General features: G+C 42.7%; 3 protein-coding genes and 1 non-coding gene across 4 annotated transcripts; 1 reads left to right on the plus strand and 3 right to left on the minus strand.

Annotated features, from left to right (window-relative positions):
• Positions 1–602: 602 nt before the first annotated feature.
• On the plus strand, positions 603–4122 carry s1pr5a (sphingosine-1-phosphate receptor 5a). Its single transcript, XM_041956977.1, has 2 exons — positions 603–738; positions 1422–4122. Exon 2 carries the CDS (start codon positions 1696–1698, stop codon positions 2899–2901), a length of 1206 nt encoding a protein of 401 aa, XP_041812911.1. The 5' UTR covers positions 603–738; positions 1422–1695; the 3' UTR covers positions 2902–4122.
• A 181-nt stretch (positions 4123–4303) lies between these two features.
• On the minus strand, positions 4304–9357 carry spc24 (SPC24 component of NDC80 kinetochore complex). The gene is made up of 6 exons (XM_041957507.1): positions 9308–9357; positions 8457–8673; positions 8054–8198; positions 7845–7949; positions 6433–6509; positions 4304–6347 (listed from the first exon to the last, which is right to left on the minus strand). The coding sequence occupies exons 2-6, from the start codon at positions 8620–8622 to the stop codon at positions 6241–6243; spliced, it is 600 nt and encodes a 199-aa protein (XP_041813441.1). The 5' UTR covers positions 8623–8673; positions 9308–9357; the 3' UTR covers positions 4304–6240.
• Positions 9358–10335: 978 nt separating this feature from the next.
• On the minus strand, positions 10336–18008 carry kri1 (KRI1 homolog). The gene is made up of 18 exons (XM_041956260.1): positions 17840–18008; positions 17615–17691; positions 17420–17522; positions 17234–17336; positions 16181–16235; positions 16034–16083; positions 15843–15957; positions 15671–15748; positions 15453–15562; positions 15100–15328; positions 14748–14918; positions 13064–13139; positions 12636–12754; positions 12367–12529; positions 12145–12275; positions 11349–11413; positions 11172–11267; positions 10336–11083 (listed from the first exon to the last, which is right to left on the minus strand). The coding sequence occupies exons 1-18, from the start codon at positions 17922–17924 to the stop codon at positions 10600–10602; spliced, it is 2310 nt and encodes a 769-aa protein (XP_041812194.1). The 5' UTR covers positions 17925–18008; the 3' UTR covers positions 10336–10599.
• Positions 11530–11629, minus strand: LOC121621527. Its single transcript, XR_006007638.1, has one exon. It is a non-coding gene; the product is annotated as a Z30 small nucleolar RNA (small nucleolar RNA).
• Positions 18009–18540: the final 532 nt, after the last annotated feature.

The raw sequence follows: 18540 nt of genomic DNA on the forward strand, positions 1-18540 counted from the left end.
AAAAGACCTCCAAACGGCACGCCTGCCAAAACTGTGATTTTTTGATGTGTGAGCTCAGACATAATTACAGATGAAGCCTATCTGAATAAGTTATTTTCTGAAATCTGGGGTTTCTGGACTGCAAAACGGAACCAGCTGCACCAGTCGCACAAATTACTATTTTTCCACTGACAAATTAACTTGTGGTTTTTTGTTCGGAGCTGACTTCTGAGTGTGATGTTTGTCTTTTATTAACTGTGGGAGAAAGAGAGAGAGAGAGAGGGAGAGATTTCCACACAATCTGACAAACCAGAAGAGCAACATAGAGCTGTAATGATCTACAACCGTAATTACACCTCAAACGCTTATTGACTGCAGGGAAAATACAAATGGCAACATTTTACAGGAGCTGAGCTGTAGCCCGGGGCAAAGTGATAAGGTCAAAATCTCACTTTCTTCCTTCTTCTTCTTCTGTAATGACACAGAATCTGTCATCAAGCTCTGATTCCTCCTGAGGGCAAATCAAGAAAAGAAGAAGAAAAAAAAACTGAAGGGGTCAGAGAAGGAAGGAGGAAAATCGCTGAAGGGCAAAAACATTATAGACCAACCCACTGCGTGTTGAGTCCTGCCCTGCTCCATTCCCACACCACACTCACATGTCGCTGTGGAGCCGCGACAGACTGGGTCCGGGTCCTGCTCTGCTCCGGCCGTGGGATCACCTCTGCTGAAGTTTCACTGGATATTTGCACGCTTTTCCAGGTGCGTGAAAACGTTTCGGGTTTTTTTTTAAAACCATGCTGGTCAGGTGAGATGCTTTCCGAGGCGTGAGATGCGTCCGCGCTTTATTGTGACTATTGTTGTTATTTTCACTTGCAGTAGCTGTAATATGGATAGTTTGGATGTCAAAATGATTATATACCTTGACCTTTTTTTACTCTATGTATGCCAGTTAAAACCGGACATATATCTATCTCTGTGTCAAGAAATTAGATCTCTGTGTCAAGAATAAGATCGATTTAATTCTCTTATGGATATTTAAATGCGCGCGTATTTACGCACAAATGGCACACATGAGATGCGTTAGTCTCTACTTATTGTGTCAAACGTGTGCTTAAATCCTGACTGGCAGGAAAACACTCACACTGAGGTCAGTGGATTCAGAAAAACTCCTCAATTAAAACTCTGGAAGGCTTTTTCTCATTTTAATCCCACTTAAGCCAAAACCCTTGTTTTGTCCTAAAAGTTATGATTGCTTGCTCCGTGCTGGAGGTTTCCCCCTCATTTACCGTGAAGATATGATCGCTGTAGTGTGTAATCATCGCCGTATATTCGATATATTACAGGTTTTCTAAATTAATTGAACAGCCCATCTCCTGTCGTTAATGATCGTGTTTATTTTTCCTCATCACTACTAACTTTCTCTCCCTCTTGTTGTCGTGCAGACTGGCACTTGTCGCCTCCTAGTGCGCAGCCCCGGCATTGGAAGAAACTGATTTTTTGGAGGAAAAACTCTGAACCCACAGGAAATCCTATCTGATAGCATCGAAAGGAACACTTTTTCCTCCCGCGCACGACAGCCAACGCCTCCTGTCATTCACCAGCGAAGAGAGAGATGCACAAGCAGAGGACTGCGTGACACCGGCTCTGTGGATCTAATTTGCAAATCAGAAAAGGGGGAAAAACAAGCAGAAGCATCTACCTCTAGAAACACCAAAAATGGCCACAGAGGCTTTCCACGCTGCCCATGCCGCCGCAGCCCCGTCTGCCATCCCCATGTCGCCCTCCACAGGAAAGCTGCTGCAGATGTTTCATGAGTACCAGAGCAACGCGGTCATCATCGAGCACTACAACTTCACGGGCAAGCTGAAGGAGAACAAGTACAAGGAAGGACTGAAACCAGAGGCCATCGCCTTCCTGCTGGTCTGCCTGCTCATAGTTGTAGAAAACGCCGTGGTGCTTGTGGCTATCTGGAAGAACAAGAAGTTCCATCTGCCCATGTACTATTTATTAGGCAACCTGACCCTGTCGGACCTGCTCGCAGGCTTCACCTACATGGTGAACATCATCATGTCTGGTGCCAACACGTTAAACATGACCCCGGTGCTGTGGTTCCTGAGGGAGGGCGGTGTGTTCATCATGCTGGCCGCCTCGGTCATCAGCCTGCTGGCCATTGCCATAGAGCGCCATGTCACCATGGTGAGGATGAAGCCGTACCAGGGGGACAAACAGGGGCGGATGTTTGCTCTGATTGGAGCGAGCTGGGTGCTGTCTGTGCTGCTGGGCATCCTCCCTGTCCTGGGCTGGAACTGCATGGGCCAGCTGGACCAGTGCTCCACAGTCCTCCCGCTCTACGCCAAGAGCTACATCCTCTTCTGCATCACCGTCTTCAGCGCCATCCTCATGTCCATCGTGGTGCTCTACGTCCGCATCTTCCGCATCGTCAAGGCCAACACCCAGCGCCTCGCTTCAGTTCCGCAGCGCAAAGGCCTCTACCGCAAGTCCCAGAAGTACATGGCCCTGCTGAAGACCGTCACCATAGTCCTGGGAGTCTTCATCGCGTGCTGGCTGCCCCTCTTCATCCTCCTCCTGCTTGACTTCTGCTGCCCAGCCAAAAGCTGTGAGGTGCTCCTGAAGGCAGACTACTTCCTGGGCATCGCCATCTTCAACTCCCTCCTGAACCCCATCATCTACACCCTGACCAGCAAGGACATGAGGAGGGCCATCCTCAGGCTGCTCTGCCAGCACTGCCTCATAACAAAAGACGGACAGGTGAAGAAGATTGGGATGCCCTTCCTGGAGTGCAGCACCAGTAAGACTGACGCAGCCGCTCACAGACTGGAAGGACTGGAGACAACAGTATCCTCCGGTAACTTAACACCCTCGACTATCAAAGCCATTTACCCCAGGATGTCTAAAACATGACACGGCGGCTCATTTAACACAGAGAGCAAGCACTCACACACGGACATGGACCGCTAATCTGAGCTGCATGTGTGCTCTAGTCGAGCAAGCGTGCACGTCAGGAGCTGAAGTTTTGTGTTGCACTCCGCCACAGTTCTGGTGTTAATCTTCATGGAACAGAATAAGCTCGGTGTATGTGTTAAGTGTCCAAATTGGGAGAAAGACATTGACTTTTTCAAGTTCGTGTGCATATTTTCTACGACAGGTTAATCATGAAAAACAGGAAATGTGAATGCATTAATAGTAGCTGGCAGTTTCTTGTTAAAAGCGCATTAAGTTTGTCTCTTAGACACTGAAAACAAGGCCAGCATTTGTCAGAGGTCATTCCTCCAGCAAAATCATTTCATTTTTTTAATCAGTGTTTGCCTTTGCACATAAAATGAAATCAAAGGCTGTGTACAAGACATTTCACATAAATTCAGACAATTATGCTGCACATCTGATAGACCAGGACCCAAGCATGAGATTTATCCTTATCTGCTCCCCCTGTGCAGCATATAATGATATGTGGTTACAAACACAGAGCATCCACACCCAAACCCTGCTGCCAAACCCATGTAATTTGTGCCATGTGAGTTTTGGTCAGCAGTAACGCTGGGTAGAGGTCCCCTCGGCCGAGATCAGAGGCTCAGCGGCCTGGAGACGCACTGAACACGTCATGTGGAGGGCCGCGCTGAGCGGTTTGCAGCTTTGGAGGTCCCCTCGACATATGTAGCAACACATGATGAATGACTAAAAGCAATAAAGCTGACAGCGGAGGCTCGCAGACGCCTTCCTGGTTTAACGGACTAGAATATCGCAGTGATGTGTTAAAGCTTGTGGACAAAAGAAGTCCAAAGGACGGAAGGGTCTTTTTCTGAAATAATGAATCTATTTTTCTCGTGAAATAGCGCAGATATGATCTTGTCCCACACAGCCCAGATAACAGAGTGCGGGCTGCTAAGTGATGGGGAATTTCATTGTGGTCATAGTGACATAAAAATGAACATGTTGCCAATGGTAATACTGTACATAAATGTAAAAAGGAAAAAATCTATTTACTGATTTTTTTTAGTGTACTTTGTAAATATCTATAGCCTTTTCTGAATTTACCAGAGCTGCATTTTGTATTGTAAAAAAAAAACATCACTTAAGTTATGATGCCAGTTTTATATGTGCACTGAATAAAACATATGTGAATGATGTTTACATGGAGCTTTGTATATTCTTTACTACTAGAGTCACGTTTCTTACAGGAATACATACACAGCACTCAACACCGTCACTGTACACCTCAAACTTCTATTTTAGATAACACAGAAAACACCAAACCAAAATCCAAACAATGCCAATCATTGTTTGCTGACATGAAAAGTTCTACAAATACTGACACTATGAGCTAGAAGGAGATGGGAATTTTTTATTTTAAATGTGGACCAAAAAAATGGGCTTATTAATATAAATGCAGTAAGTAAACAGTGTCCAGAACAATAGAAACAGATGTCTCTGCAGTGACGTGTCTCCTGGTGGAGTTTAAAAAGTTTAGTTTGTCGACGCTGTGTCACAGAGGTCTTAACACCACGATGCCTTCTGATGTCGTAGCGAAGGGTGGTGCATTTGATCCAATACAACACCACCACTTACTAAGGCCTGTCTTAAGGTTAGCTGACATTTAGTGTTGAAAGCTCACTAGTTGATGGCAAATTAAGCATAAACAGTGATAGTTAGTCGTCCGCTACTTTACTTTGCTGAGTATGAACATTTGAGACTTCAGCAAGCAACAACTTTCATAACAATGAAAGGAAAAATAAAGACAAGCAGATGGAGGCTCAGTCTTAACTTACACCACCCTACCTCCATGCAAACCACTTGTTAACCACTTGATATGACATGCGCCTGTGGCTGAAGTATAGCTGAAGTTGCAGAAACAAGCCATTGCTAGCTGTTAGTTGCTCTGTTTACCGTAAGGAAACCACACACTGGAGCATGGTTCTTCCACGTTCTGGTATTTGAGAGTATGCACCTCCCCAACAACCGTATGTCATCCTGCCCACTCTTTAACCACTCGCCGTGCTGCAGTGGTACACAAATGTGGCATGAAGCCCTTTTCAAAGAAGAGGGAAGTTTCAGTTCTCAGTAGAGCAGATGGTTAATAATAATACAACACTCACACCCCGCAGTGCAGAAACATGAGGTGGGCTCAACCCATGCAGCCTGGATACAAGCCTCAATTTCAGCATCTTGTTCTCATTTTTGTTTTTCTGCTAACTCATCACTGTCATGTCTGGTACAGTCACACTTACAGATGATATGTTGTACTGTCACAGGCTGATCTTGAAACACATCAGTATTAACCACATTACTTTTCAAAACAATAAAATGTGAGTTTGATGATGTCGTCAAGTAGCATGGGATCACAGGAAAATTTTGTGACTGCATTCGAAATACTATGTACTGGTACATACTAACTTTTTTTACGGCACACTAAATAATACTGTATGGTTGTATCAGTATTGCAGCGCAGCACTAGTGTTTCTCGTTTCCCCGGAAGTTACAGCAACTCGAGGGGGTAAAGGTGATGTGACATTGATAGGTGGCCAAATAAAACACACTGTTAGCTTTAATAAAAATACAGATTGCTCTGGTTTTGAACATTGCTGGAAATGTAAGTGTACAACTCAAGAAAATACATAACAAAGAACTAATCATTTTTAGACATTTAGAAATGTTACATATTACACCTTTGAGTAAATTTACAATAGCCCATGTCCAGAGTCCATGTCATCACATGCTGCACCTGACTGTTCAAACCAGTTACTCATATGTATGTATAAAATTTGTTAGATTTGTCAGATCTGCCCTCACAGTTAAAGGTTGGGAACCACTGGCCTAAACTATGGTGAACTAGTCTGACTAATTCCACCTACAAGCCCAGCGGCATCTTCCTCAGCAAAAGGATTCTGCACAGTCATCTTGTAAACCAAAGAAACACCTGACTGCACAAAGGAGCTCTTAATCTCCCCGCACTGTCTCATCTGAGTCTCAATAATTCCAAGGAGGCCGTGTAGGCGGTTACGGAACATAACAAACAGCTCTGCAGCGACATCTAGTGGCCAACCCCCCCATCTCATCTACCACTACAAAATGTTCTAGTGAATCTGTGCTGCTGAAATACAGTTAGAGAGTAACTACTGAGTTAAAAGGTCTGACATATTTAATTTTTTTAAACAACAGAAATTTATCAGAAAACCAAAGAAAACAAACTTGCAGACAAACACAGATAATGTACACAACTTTTCTGACAACACCAGCATCCTTCAGCTACCATTCACTGCTGACAAAGTCCCACAGCTGGTCGCTCACGTCGCTCCGAGCTCGCAGAGATGTGTCAATGTTGATGGGCGTGGCCAGGTCTGCACCATAGTGCACTGCAGGGGGAGAAAACCACATGAAGCCACGTAAACAGACACACACGCACTGACACAACGCACAAAAAGCAAGAGAAAACTGTACCTCCTTTTAAGATGCTGGGTTGTGTGTCATATTCCCACTTGATCTTGGTTATGAGGTAGTACACCTGAGCCACATATCTGTTGAAGGAAGATCAAAAACAGAAATACATGTAACGACTTACAACTGCCAAATGTAACTGCCGCCACATGAAAGCAGTACGTTGAGTCAAACAGAATAATGCAGTGTTTTTCTAAAAGAATGGTGCTTTATGTTTTAGTTGCCTATTTATTTTCTCAGTCAGTGTCTGTCTGTGGAGAGCAGAACTGTTTTAAATCCTGTGCTCTGTGCTGTTTGTATCTGCTCTGATTTCAGAACAGCACACCGTAATGTGACAGCATCATCAGCTGTACGCTAACAATTCTTTTTATTATTGATTCTAGCAATTGCTAGCAAACTAGCAATTGCTGTCTTGATAAATCAATTAATAGCTTGTCTATATAAATGTCACAAAACAGTGAAAAATGCCCACCGCAATATCACCAGAACCCAAGATTCAAATGTCTTCTATAGTCCCAAGACATCGGTTTACAATGATATAAAACAGACGAAAGCAGCAAATCCTCACATTAATAGAGCTTTAAGCAGTAAACCTTTTTTTTCTTTACTTAAAAATGACTGAATCAGAGTTATTAAAATGCTTGTCAATTAATTTTCTCTGAATTAAAATATTCAACAAATCTTCTCAAATCAACGCAGATACACTCACACATCCACAGACAAAAGCTCTCCCAGGCACAGATTCCCCTAAAGATGCCAAAGTACTTATGTTATAAATACACATGCAAAGCTATAGCCATATATTTACATGCACCATGTGTATGTATATGGAACTACATTATTTTAATAGTATAGTTGGGAGCAATTAGAAGCAAGAGCTGTTTTTTGTATCAGCAGATTAAAACAAAAATGTAATTCTGAAAAAAGTCACAGGTCGGGGAAACTGGTGGTGGCTCAAAGTGGCACACAAACGCAGCTTCAAAGGCGGAGAGCTTGGATTGATTCTTGTCTTTTCTAACCACTGTTATACAGAGAAGGTGGATACAACAATTTGTGCAACATACTCCATATTTAGTCTACACCTCTCCACACAACCTCCAGAAAATCTTTTTCAGGGCTAAGGTATTCGACTGCACTATCACTATATAGTGTTCACATTACGTACACTAGCGGCCCACCCTGGAACATATCTGCCAGCAGAAAAAAAATATTAAAGTCAGATCCACACTACAATGTGTGTTTTCCAGAAAATACTGGACAATGTTTAATAGAGTGTATAAGAGGGAAATGGTTTGAATTTCTTGTGTTGGCATTTTCATTTCATACGGTGAGTACGTGGCGACTGGAGGTAGGAAAAAACAGAGATAAGTCCTTGGACAAAAGACCCTCTCATTACATTGATATCTGAGACTCACATTGCTGAAGGGATGACCTCGGTGGTGTCTTCATCCACCTCGTTCTGAAGAGTCTGAAGCTCGTGTTCGCTGTTTCTCAGACGCTCCAACTCTCCCTGCAGAAATCTGGAGGAGGATTAAGGATGCTAACACAGAAAACGGTACATAAAGCAAGATTTGGACTGAATTCATTGCATTTTCCACAGCAGACACACACATATAGAGGATACTGTAACTCTGAGTCAGTGATCTGGCTCTTGGCTGTGCACTGCCTCAGCTGCTCCTCCAGGCTCTCCAGCTCATGCTCCCTGTGCTTCTTCTCCTCCTCCATGTCCAGCAGCCTCTGGCTAGCACTCTCCTCTATCTGAGCCACACCTGGGGATGACGGACAGTGATAGAGAGATGACAGAAGAGTAAGAGAGAGAGAGAGAGCACTGCAGATGAAGATAACAGGGTCTGGGTCCAAGTCTAAAACACTGTTGCTCAGAAAGTTTAATGGATGCATAAAGAACAGTTGCTGACACTACACAGGACTGGCACACAACTAGGTGAGAGATAATGTCTCATTCATCTTCATGTGGCAGTGATAATCCAGCGAGAAACAGCACAACACATCATTAAATGTCTACTTGCCTTTTAAAATCTGTGTCACAAACTTCTTCGTCTCAGCGTGTTGATCAAAAATGGCCAGATTATCACTTTTCACTTCCATCAGTTTCTCAGGCTGGCTGCTGTTGATGTAGGCCACCAACGCTGCGCCCGTCTCCTCCAAGTCTTGAAATTTATGACCTTGAACCATTGTGGTGATGCTGGCAGCTAGAGAGAGATTCAACTTGAAATGCTGTGTTCCCTGCAGGGAGAGGTCATCAAGGCTTGTTAAGCTTTGCATGATCAACAACAATAAGCAACCAAACAATATAAACATCAAAGTCTACTTCTCCAGTGGTGGAAAAAATATTTAGATGACTCATACACTGTGACAGTATTTCAACACATAAAGCTCCTGTAACTTCAGATTTCATTGGAGTGCAGCAGAAGTAAATTGTTGTGTATTGGACTCAAGTGTACAAAAAGCAGTAAAAGTGTAATTAGCATTTATTTCCGTTTTGAAGTGAGGCGGAACAAAAGTATTGGAAAAATCTAAAAATACGTAAGGTTAAGTTACCACGAAACTGCGTCGAGTTAACTTCAGTAAAATAAGTACCAACACTGACCCTCATGGTGAATGTGAAAGGCAAAGCAACACTAGACCCGTAACTTTAACCGTAACACACATAAAACCCTCCTGTGTTTGTTTACAGCGACAGCTTTACAGTACGTGCACTGCCAAACGTTTGTAACGTGGCTAGCTAAACTATGATACACTGATACTGATACACAATACATATTACAACCTAAATTGTCGACTCACAAGTAAGTAAAATGTTTATGGAGGGAAAAAAAAAGCTTATTTTTTGGTAGAAATGAAGTAAAAGACATCCCACCGTTCAGCTCGTTTCCGTGATTCAAATCCAGACCCGAGCGCGCCTCTTCTTCCTCTTCTTCTTTGGTCCTTGGCCGATTTCGAGCAGCCTCTCGCGCGCATACCGCCACCTACTGTTCAGAGTGGGCATAACCGTGTATCCCTGTTCTCTGAGGACAAAACTTTGAACAGCCCTTTTTCTTGTTATGTGTCTCCTGTTCCTATTATTTTTCATCTACATTCAATCTCTCGATTTTGTGTTGACCTTCCACTCTGGAACACTGCCTAATTTATCATTATAAGAACATTTAGGGTTATTTACTGAAAGCAATACAAAAAATGTGATTTCAGTATGCACAGTGTAATAATGGACAAACCATTTATATTGCTTCAAATTAACAGTTGTCAAACAGAATTCAGTGGTTATCAGTGCTGTTAGACCATCAAATGCAGAACTATACAAAAAAGCTAAAGTGTTTTAGGAAATCAGTTGTGACTGTTTTAATAAAAATACTAGCTAATCAAGAAATCAAGTTTCTAAAGGATTCACCATTTACACAAAGGTGAAAGCTTCAAACATACCACTTTGAGGTTTCGCTTTTAAGGCTTTAGGCCTCAAAATGAAGCACATTATTTTAATCCCTTCACATTTTCCAAAATTTAGAGAAATGTTTGCCATTATCAGATAAGTATATTATATATTTTTTTATTTGAATGCTAAATGCAGCTGCTGGTAAACAAGCCAACAGCTGTATCAGTGTGAGTTGGTTTTGTCTTTTCATAGGATGACATAATCTTAAAGATGCATCTAGTCCACACATTATAAGCATGTACTGTTCTAGTTTGTTGCTTTCATCCACCTGGTTCACACTATGTAGCATCCAGTTTATCCGTGGGTTATATCTGTTCCGTCTGAACTGGCTGTGGAAGGAGGCGACAGCCGGCGCGCTTGCAGTTGTGGGTGAAAAACATTATGCACATTTTAAACTTCATCAAGCTTCGAAGAAATGACATGTCTAAAAATGCACAGGGATCAAATTTTAACTGGATGTTTATTACAGGTTGTGAAATCTAAACAGTGTGAATGTAGCAAGTGAAATAAATTCAAATCTTACACTCAACTGTAAGCACAAACAAATTAGAGGCAAAAAGCCAAAATTTGTAGCCACCTTTTACACATTTCCTTCAGTTTTTGTTAATTAAAAAGAGGTCAATGTGAAGCCAGAAAACAATGGAAAAGTTCACTTCCATAATGTATGTTAATTCTTATAAAAATCAGAGGACTGTTTTGTTGATTGTGATATGCAGCTCTGATCACTCCTTGTTTTTCTGCTTCTCTTTCTTCTCGTGAGCTTTCCGTTTCTGCCTGCCGAGCTGTCTGAAGAACAGTCTCTTGGGGTTCAGACCATAAGCCTTCAGTCTCTGTCTACTGAACTCCTGGCCGCGTATCTTCACCCCGGACGTGAGCCGTCCACCTGAATGCTTGTGCTTCTTCTTGGACCATTTTGGCCTCTCAGTCCTGGTTTTCACCTCAGTTTTATCTGATGCTTCCTCGACAGAAACCTCTGCCTGGGCCTCCTCTTCCCTCATCTTTTTCCTGGGTATCAGAATCTCCTCCTCCTCTCCTGCTGCCTCATCCACTGCCTCTCTGAGGGTTTGGGCGACTGTCTCTTCTGTAGAGTCCATGATGGAGGCGACAACACCGTCCTCTTCTCTGCCTTCATTCTCCGCGTTCTTCAGACGATCTCTTCGCTTCTTCCCCACCTTAGTCTTAGCCTCTTGCCCCTCTTTATCCTCCCTGTAGATCAAGTTCAAATAAATAGTTACATAATGATAGATTTATTGTCAGGCGTCCAGCTGATTTACGTGCATTGTGTTATACTCACTCAGAGTATATAGAGCTCAGGATTTCTCTTTTCTTCTTTTCATTCTGGGACTTGATTTTATAGTTCTTCAAATCACTCATCTCTTCCTTGTCAGACCTGAGAGATAAATAATAGTAATTCATGAGCTGAGACAACAGAACAGATGTAACATTTGACCATGAAGGACAGAGGCAGTACCTGAACATGCAGGTCTTCTTCAGAGAGCTCCAATGGTTCAGCTCCTTATCATCAGCATTTAAAATCTGAGGGAGGAACCAGAAACTTCCAAATCAACAACTCCTGTCTGCAGACCCTTTAGAGTTTAAGGCTGCTTTAAATATCTGACGTTTGCTTCTGCTTGATCAAATCAGCTAGTGGTCTGCTCAGAGAGAAGATTAAGTTGAGATCATTCCCTGGTCAGAGCTCTCCCCGGAGGAAAAGCAATACCAGATCAGCCACCTCAGCACTCATCACTGCAGCATCATCAACCGACATCCAGTCAGCCTGCATCATATCGTTGTTCTCAGTTTGTTCAAACCATATGACAACTGACTGTTCACTAAACCCTTTCCCTGACAGAGATAATCCAATCATATCTTAGCAACCTTAACTATGCACGGCAGGTGAACATTGTTTCTTCATGCCTGTTACAGGATCACAAACTGAGGATGCTGAATTTTTTCCTGGAACATGCATCTGTTTGAATGTGGTCTTGAAGTGAATTTGCAAGACTTGCAAAATTATCATTTTAAAGAGGAGCTAGCGTGAAACACTAAAAAAGGTCTGGAGACTGCCTTCTCAATCAGCTCATGAAGCTAATGTTATCTTGATTAGCTAGCTAAAGTTTGATAAAATCTACAGGCAAGTGTCATTTCAGACAGCTGAAAAAAAAAAAAACCTGAATGGGTTAGGGGTTCACACGATACTTGGATGGTTATACGAGCTTAGCGAACAGTCAGTTATTTGCAGCTGGTGGAAGCGCGGCTGTTCTCACCTCGTCAGTGGTGAGGCCGAAGTCGTTGGGCAGGACCTGCCTGTAGCGGAACCTGCATGGGAGGTCATCTATGATGTCCTCATAGTCCAGTTTATAGTACTCATCCAGGTACTGCTCAAAGCTTTTCTCCTCTGAAACACAAACAACCTTCATTCAGACGACTACAACGCATATCACCGCCTGTCGAAGGCTCGGGACCGCAGGAGGCTGACTGACACTTACGAGGATCAAACACAGGTTTATGTCTGGTGATGACCTCTGCAAAGTGAGACTTTTTTCTCTTTTTGCCCATTTGTGGCATGTCCGTCTTCTGCATCTTCTTCCTCTCCTTTTTCTTCTTCTTCTTGGAGGCAGCCTGCTGGTTGGGGTCATAGTCTGCATCCATCTGTTTTAACAAATGGACTTCTGGTGAGGGAGTTTCTCTTTACCAGAACAAATCTGACCAGCTGAGCGGATAAAAGAAAGCTTTCAGTAGAAACTAGCCAACTCACAACGAAGCCTTCATCATCGCAGTGAAGCCCAGCGGCGTCATACTCCTCTTCATCATGCTCTTCTTCACCGTAGTCCTCCTCTTGTCCCTCTCCTGTCCATGTGTCCCAGTTCCAGTGCTCTGTTGAACACACATGAGCCATAGCTTACATCTTCAAACTGATCCATTAATGCAATGAAGATCCCACTCACTGTGCAGTCTACCACTCAGAAATTAAACACACAGGTAGGGTATAACTACTAGCATACTTTTGCTTTGTAAGTAGTTATATCCAATGATATTTTCCCTGTATTCTTCCTCCTCAAACTTCAAGCAGAAGCTTTAAACCCTGAGTGTTGGTTATAATTTGAGTTGTCAGTCAGTGCCGTCTGCAGCACAGCGGTGACTGAACTGCTACATTTAAATAAAACACATAAAACACACGCTTACCCTCGACTTCATCATCATCATTAAACTGAGGCTTCTCCTCCTCTTCTCCTCCGTAGTATTCATCTCCGAAGAATTTCTGCAAACAGGGAGAAACAGCAAACGTCGCTGATGTCGAGTTTAAATGTTGTTTAACTAGAACAAACCGAGGACACGCTGAGCGCGGCCTCTCTGCAAAGAGCAGCCGCAGTATCTTCATCAACCAACATGTGTGCTGACTGGTTTAAATGCAGCACACTCCTCAGGTTTAATTAGCCAAACACAGTGCACCTGTGTGGGTGGAGGCAAAAGCAGACAGTTGGGTTGAATCAGCTAACTTCAGTTATGACAATCTTACGAAAACTTAACTGATTTTAAAAACAGGGGAGACCACAGACACAAGAGATCTTACAGATTTTTTATATTTTAATCTTAACACACACACAACATGATTGAGTCCAGATGCAGGACCACACACTCGGGCCTTGTTCTGACTGCCTGACTAAATCTGTTTTTTGGCATATCCAGATTGTTCCAGGTTGATTTTTAAAAAGGACAATAAAAAAAACACATGAAACAAGATTTTTCCAAATTGGGTCCCAGCCACATTTGGAGGTGGTTTGTGATTCCAATCGATTTCTACAGACGTGTCTCAGTCCGGACGCTCAAATCTGATTTCAAATTGTCTTTTGCATCACTCACGAAGCGACATACGACAACTAGCAAAGCGGTATGGAGGACAACACAGAGAGCAGTGTCTGCACTGCCGCTCGACTGTGCGATTGTTTGGAGGGCGAGATGATGGATCTTCATTTCTCACGCTTCTGTGTTGGAAAGCGGCTTCACCAGCGTAAAAATAATGGACCCCTACGTCTTTACTACAGCAACCAGTGCAGATAGACTTGTGATGTCTGGACACGCAAGTCCAATCTGATCACTAGCAAAAAAAAAAACAGTGCGGACAGCCTGTCTTAAATATCTGATTGGAGACAGAAATCTGATTTGTCTGCAGCTTGAATATTGTCTGAGGTGGGCTGTATGTCTAAAATATTAACTGTCACTGGTTGTTTTTATAAGCTGTAGCTAGCAAGCTAATTAAGCTACTGTTAGCCCCATGAGCTGGTTTCCAGCTGACTCATTTTCAAACATGTTCTTAAATATTAACTTCATGGCTACATACATGGGAGTAAAGCTAAATGGCAAAAAGTAAAACAAACAAAAAAAACAGATGACACACAGATACATACTTTAATTCTACCACAACCTGTTTAGCTGCTTAGCTTAAATTCTCAGACAAGCAAAACAAGGCTTTAAATTTATATTTTTTGTTCATGATGTTCAAAGGTATGTTTCGCTTTGACTGTTACAAAGAAAAGGCTTTTCATATGAGGACTAACTGATGTGTTTGTCAAACATAGCACTATCTTGGGTAACATTGGGCTGGGTTGCTGGAGTGTAAACTTCCCCAAATCCATAAAGAGGAGGACAGAGCCACTAATGTTAGCCTAAACTAAAAAAGATGTGATAGCATCCAGGACTACTGTAATTATGTGCATGTGCTCTTCTGGCTTTGGAAGTAACACTGTTAGTACTACTGTAGGCTGCGCTGTGATTGGACAGCCACTTTTTAGGACAGGGGCTAAGCTAATGGTCAATTGAGTGAGCATACAAATACCATTTCAGAAAAACAGTGTGCGTAAACACCCACCTGCATGAGCTGATCGTGTTGCTGTGGATCAAATTCTCCGTCCAGGTCAGCCTCACTAAAGGCGAGCTGCTCGTTGCCAGTCAGCTCCTGAAGCCTCTTCAGCTTCTCCATGATTTCGTTTCGCTTCAAGTTCTTCAGCTGCTTCAGCTGCTCACGCTTCTGCTCTTTCTCCTGCAGGAGTCATTGGGAAAGGGAGCGAAGGAAAAACAGAGAAAGAGAAACGTGTTAGTATTAGCAAATGAATGAAGGCATATTAGGATTCAACACCGAGAGGCAGACAGAGCAAAGGTTAGCAGTGAATACTAACTCTGTTTCTGTTTCTCTCTGTTTTTTTTTGTGACATCATACGCACCTTATTCTTCCTTTCCTTCACTTCCTCCCTTTTGCGTTTCCTGCGGTCGTCTTTGGAGCGCACAGACGTGGCGATGCTGCGGGGATACGTCTTGACCTGCTGAGCGTCGGGCTCTTCAAAGCGGAAATTGTAGCGTCTCTCAAAGTCGTCCTGCCGCTCCAAGAAAGTCTCCCCTTCCTCTTCAGAGTCCTCCACATCGTCCTGGACCACCTCATCGTAGGTTGGGATCCTTAATGCATCAGGAGTGTTTATTGTACATGTTGCAGTTAGGCTGCATACAAATGCTTTATGCCTCCTGCTCTTCACAACTCACGAGGAAAACAAAGCTAACGTCCATACAGACAGCAACATACCGTTCATCATCATCGTCCTCATCTAGGTAGCCCTTGTTGAGGACATAGTCTCTCAGGAAACGCTCCTTCTCGTCCAGCTCTGGGTCATTCCAGTAGTCCCTTAAGTATTTCTGTCTCAACACAAAACACTCTCATTACTAAGCAAGTTAAACACAAGCCTCCAAAATAATTTTCCCAACATGCTTTCTCACACTCCTGCACATTTCAGACACACTCACCATGTCCTTCACCTCCTCCGGACCATCGAGCTCAGCCTGGCCTTTCAGCCACTCCACAAAGTCTGCTTCTTCTTTATCCTTCAAACAGACACAGACGCAGTTCATCCTGATCAGCAATGCTGCTGTACGTCTCTTTTTTCCAGTTGGGAAGTAACTGCTAACAGTTCCTGACCTTCTCTTCCTGTGTTTTTATCCTCCTGGTCAGCAGCTGGGATCCTCCATCTCCCTCGCTGCCCTTATCGTCGTCCTCGCCGTCCTCGTCGCTGTCCTGGATGAACTTGCGGAAGCTGAAGAGAGATTTTGGTGTCCATAAACAGTCTGCGAGTTATATTGCCAGACGCCTTCAGACTGTTTGAGTCTTACCTTTCCTTCAGCTCCTTCTGCTCCTGAATGTAGCTAGGAGAGGCCGCTCTCTTTGACAGAAAACAATAATGATTAATAAAACATTTGCCACCAGTAAGTATCTCCATGTTCCAAAAGGGAGCAAAATTATCTGGTAAATTAGTCTACCTCCATTCTCTTGGCGACCTCCTCCTCATCACTGTCATCATCATCTTCATATTTGCTGGAAAAAAAACAAATAAACCAAAACAATCAGAGCCTACATTCATCAAGTGAACTGTAGTTTTCCTGTGGCTTGGAGCATAAGAGCATAAGAAAATAACAGGCTTTATGGGTAAATAATATAGGTGAGAAAGCTGTCTAGGTAGTATGCACAAAAAAATCTGTTTCCAAAATAAAGACATAGCTGATGAGATCTACCCGCAAGCCATTTGCAATAGCTTGCTAGTGAAAACTCACAAGCTTAAACAATAAATGTACAATACGAAATATAGGACTGCATCCACTGCACAACACTGAACATGCAGCGATGCATCTACTACTACTTTAAGGTCCATGTGTGTAGGATTTCAGGGCATCTTGTGGTGAGGCTGCAGAGTATGACCAAATAATACCCTTCGTCTCAACCTCCCTTTCCAAGTGTGTAAGAACACCTATGTTAGACATGAAACTCGGGAAGAACATGAAAGGCGCTCTCCAGAGTCAGTGTTTGGTTTGTCCGTTCTGGGCTACTGTAAAAACATGGCTGACTCCGTGAAAGAGGACCAGCTCCCTCTGCAAATATAAAGAGCTCAGTCTAAGGAAACGAAAATTCAGTGACTCTTATTGTCGGGTCATTAAACACTGATAATAACATACTTAGAAATGTTAAATTTCATTTCTGCAACAGATCTGCCTGAATGTTACACACTCGTCCTAGACCCAAAACATCAGTTTCAAAGCTACAATACGCTGCAGCTGTATGGTTACTAGAGCCTATGAAATTACATATTCATATTCAAATAACTGATTGCCAAAATGATGTTTTTAATTAATTAATTGTGTCTCTGACTGAACGTGCTATACTTGCATTTTCTAACGAGGACAACTCTCCTACAGGACCAAAAATGCATCAATCTGGCTAGTGACGGCTGATCTGAGACACTTGATGAAGAACTGCGATGATAATTGTGGTGCAGTCAAGTATTGCAGTAAATGATGGCACGTCTGTGTGTCACTCACCCTTCCCTCTCCAGTATGACTTTACGCTCATAGTCCTTGAGATACATGGGCTTTACTGCTTTCTTTGAGGTTGAAGGCTTCGTCTCATCACTGGTGGATGCACCTGAACACAACAGATTTTGATAATTTCTGTATAAAAAGCCTTAGAGGCAGCGAAATGAGCAGAAATGACTGTACTTTAATCACCCTCTGTGTAGAACTTTGCATCTTTCTGGTAGATCTTGGGGTCTTTCTTCTTCAGCAGTGACAGCGTTCTGTAAAAGTCTCTCTCAACTTCGGGGTCCAGCTCCTGGGAGAGGAAATAAAGGTGAGAAAACTTCATGAAACACAGCGGCACGTTTCTGAGACACTGCTATGTGTTGACAGAGTGACGATGCTGACCACTTCACTGTCACCAGAGCTGGACTCAGACGACTCCGAGCCGCTGTCATCAGCTCGGTCTCCGTATCGGTCCTTCACTGCGCAACGACACGGAACACACACACGTTAAAGTCACAAATAACATAGAATAAGTGGCAGAAAACGACTCTAATCCAGCGACACTCTCCCACGTTGGGTTGTTAGCCTGAAGGTTTAGCCACCGTTAGCTAGCAGTGACACACTTACGTCTCTGTAGCTCTTCTTTCTGTCGGTATTTCTCATATTTCTGCGCGAACCGGGAGTTGATTTGCAATTCCGACTTGCCTGACATGGTTTTAATGATGGAGGTAAAGTAGCTTTAAGCTAAGATTAAATCTACACGCTCTTAAAGGGAAGTCATTCCAGCCGCTACATGCGCGTGTGAAAAGCAGGACCACGTGGTTTCCGGTGCACAGGTCGGAGATTACATTCAGTGAGCTGTAGGGGGCGCGCTAATACTAATATTCACTAATCAAAATGTGATTTTATTTTGAGTTTCACTGTTGATGCTCACCACTTCAGCCTGAGAGGTACTTTCTATTGTGACAGACAGAAGTTAGCCTCAAGAATATGTTATTCTTTTTCCTCTTTTATGGGGAAAATGATTTATTCACAAACATTCCCAAAATTTAACTTACTGAATTTCTACATCTTATAATTGAGAGGAACTCACTTCTTAGTTATCTTACCCTAAGAAACAATGTATTACTATATAGAAACACATTTGAAATAAACCCTAAAACAAATAAATTCCTGTATTATTTTTCAATCTTTTGTATTATCTGCAGTGGTTTTATTGATTTATTTACTTTTAAACTTATCTTATTTAGTATTCATTTGGCTTTCATTTTATTGTTTTATTTCATTTAGTACAATAATCTACTCTAGATTTATTAAAATATTATTTA

Source organism: Chelmon rostratus, chromosome 17 (assembly GCF_017976325.1).
Source record: "Chelmon rostratus isolate fCheRos1 chromosome 17, fCheRos1.pri, whole genome shotgun sequence".
Lineage (NCBI taxonomy): Eukaryota > Metazoa > Chordata > Actinopteri > Chaetodontiformes > Chaetodontidae > Chelmon > Chelmon rostratus.

Bases quoted from the DNA above. Each gene is read 5' to 3' on its own strand.
- s1pr5a (XM_041956977.1), top strand. From the start codon at position 1,696: ATGGCCACAGAGGCTTTCCACGCTGCCCATGCCGCCGCAGCCCCGTCT.
- spc24 (XM_041957507.1), bottom strand. From the start codon at position 8,622: ATGGTTCAAGGTCATAAATTTCAAGACTTGGAGGAGACGGGCGCAGCG. The intron at 8,199-8,456 runs GCAAGTAGACAT...CGTCATCCCCAG, and splicing joins TGTGACACAGATTTTAAAAG to GTGTGGCTCAGATAGAGGAG. The intron at 6,348-6,432 runs GTACAGTTTTCT...CTCCCCCTGCAG, and splicing joins ACCCAGCATCTTAAAAGGAG to TGCACTATGGTGCAGACCTG.
- kri1 (XM_041956260.1), bottom strand. From the start codon at position 17,924: ATGTCAGGCAAGTCGGAATTGCAAATCAACTCCCGGTTCGCGCAGAAA. The intron at 17,692-17,839 runs GTAAGTGTGTCA...GTCGTTGCGCAG, and splicing joins GAAAGAAGAGCTACAGAGAC to TGAAGGACCGATACGGAGAC. The intron at 16,084-16,180 runs GTAGACTAATTT...TTTCTGTCAAAG, and splicing joins AGGTCGCCAAGAGAATGGAG to AGAGCGGCCTCTCCTAGCTA.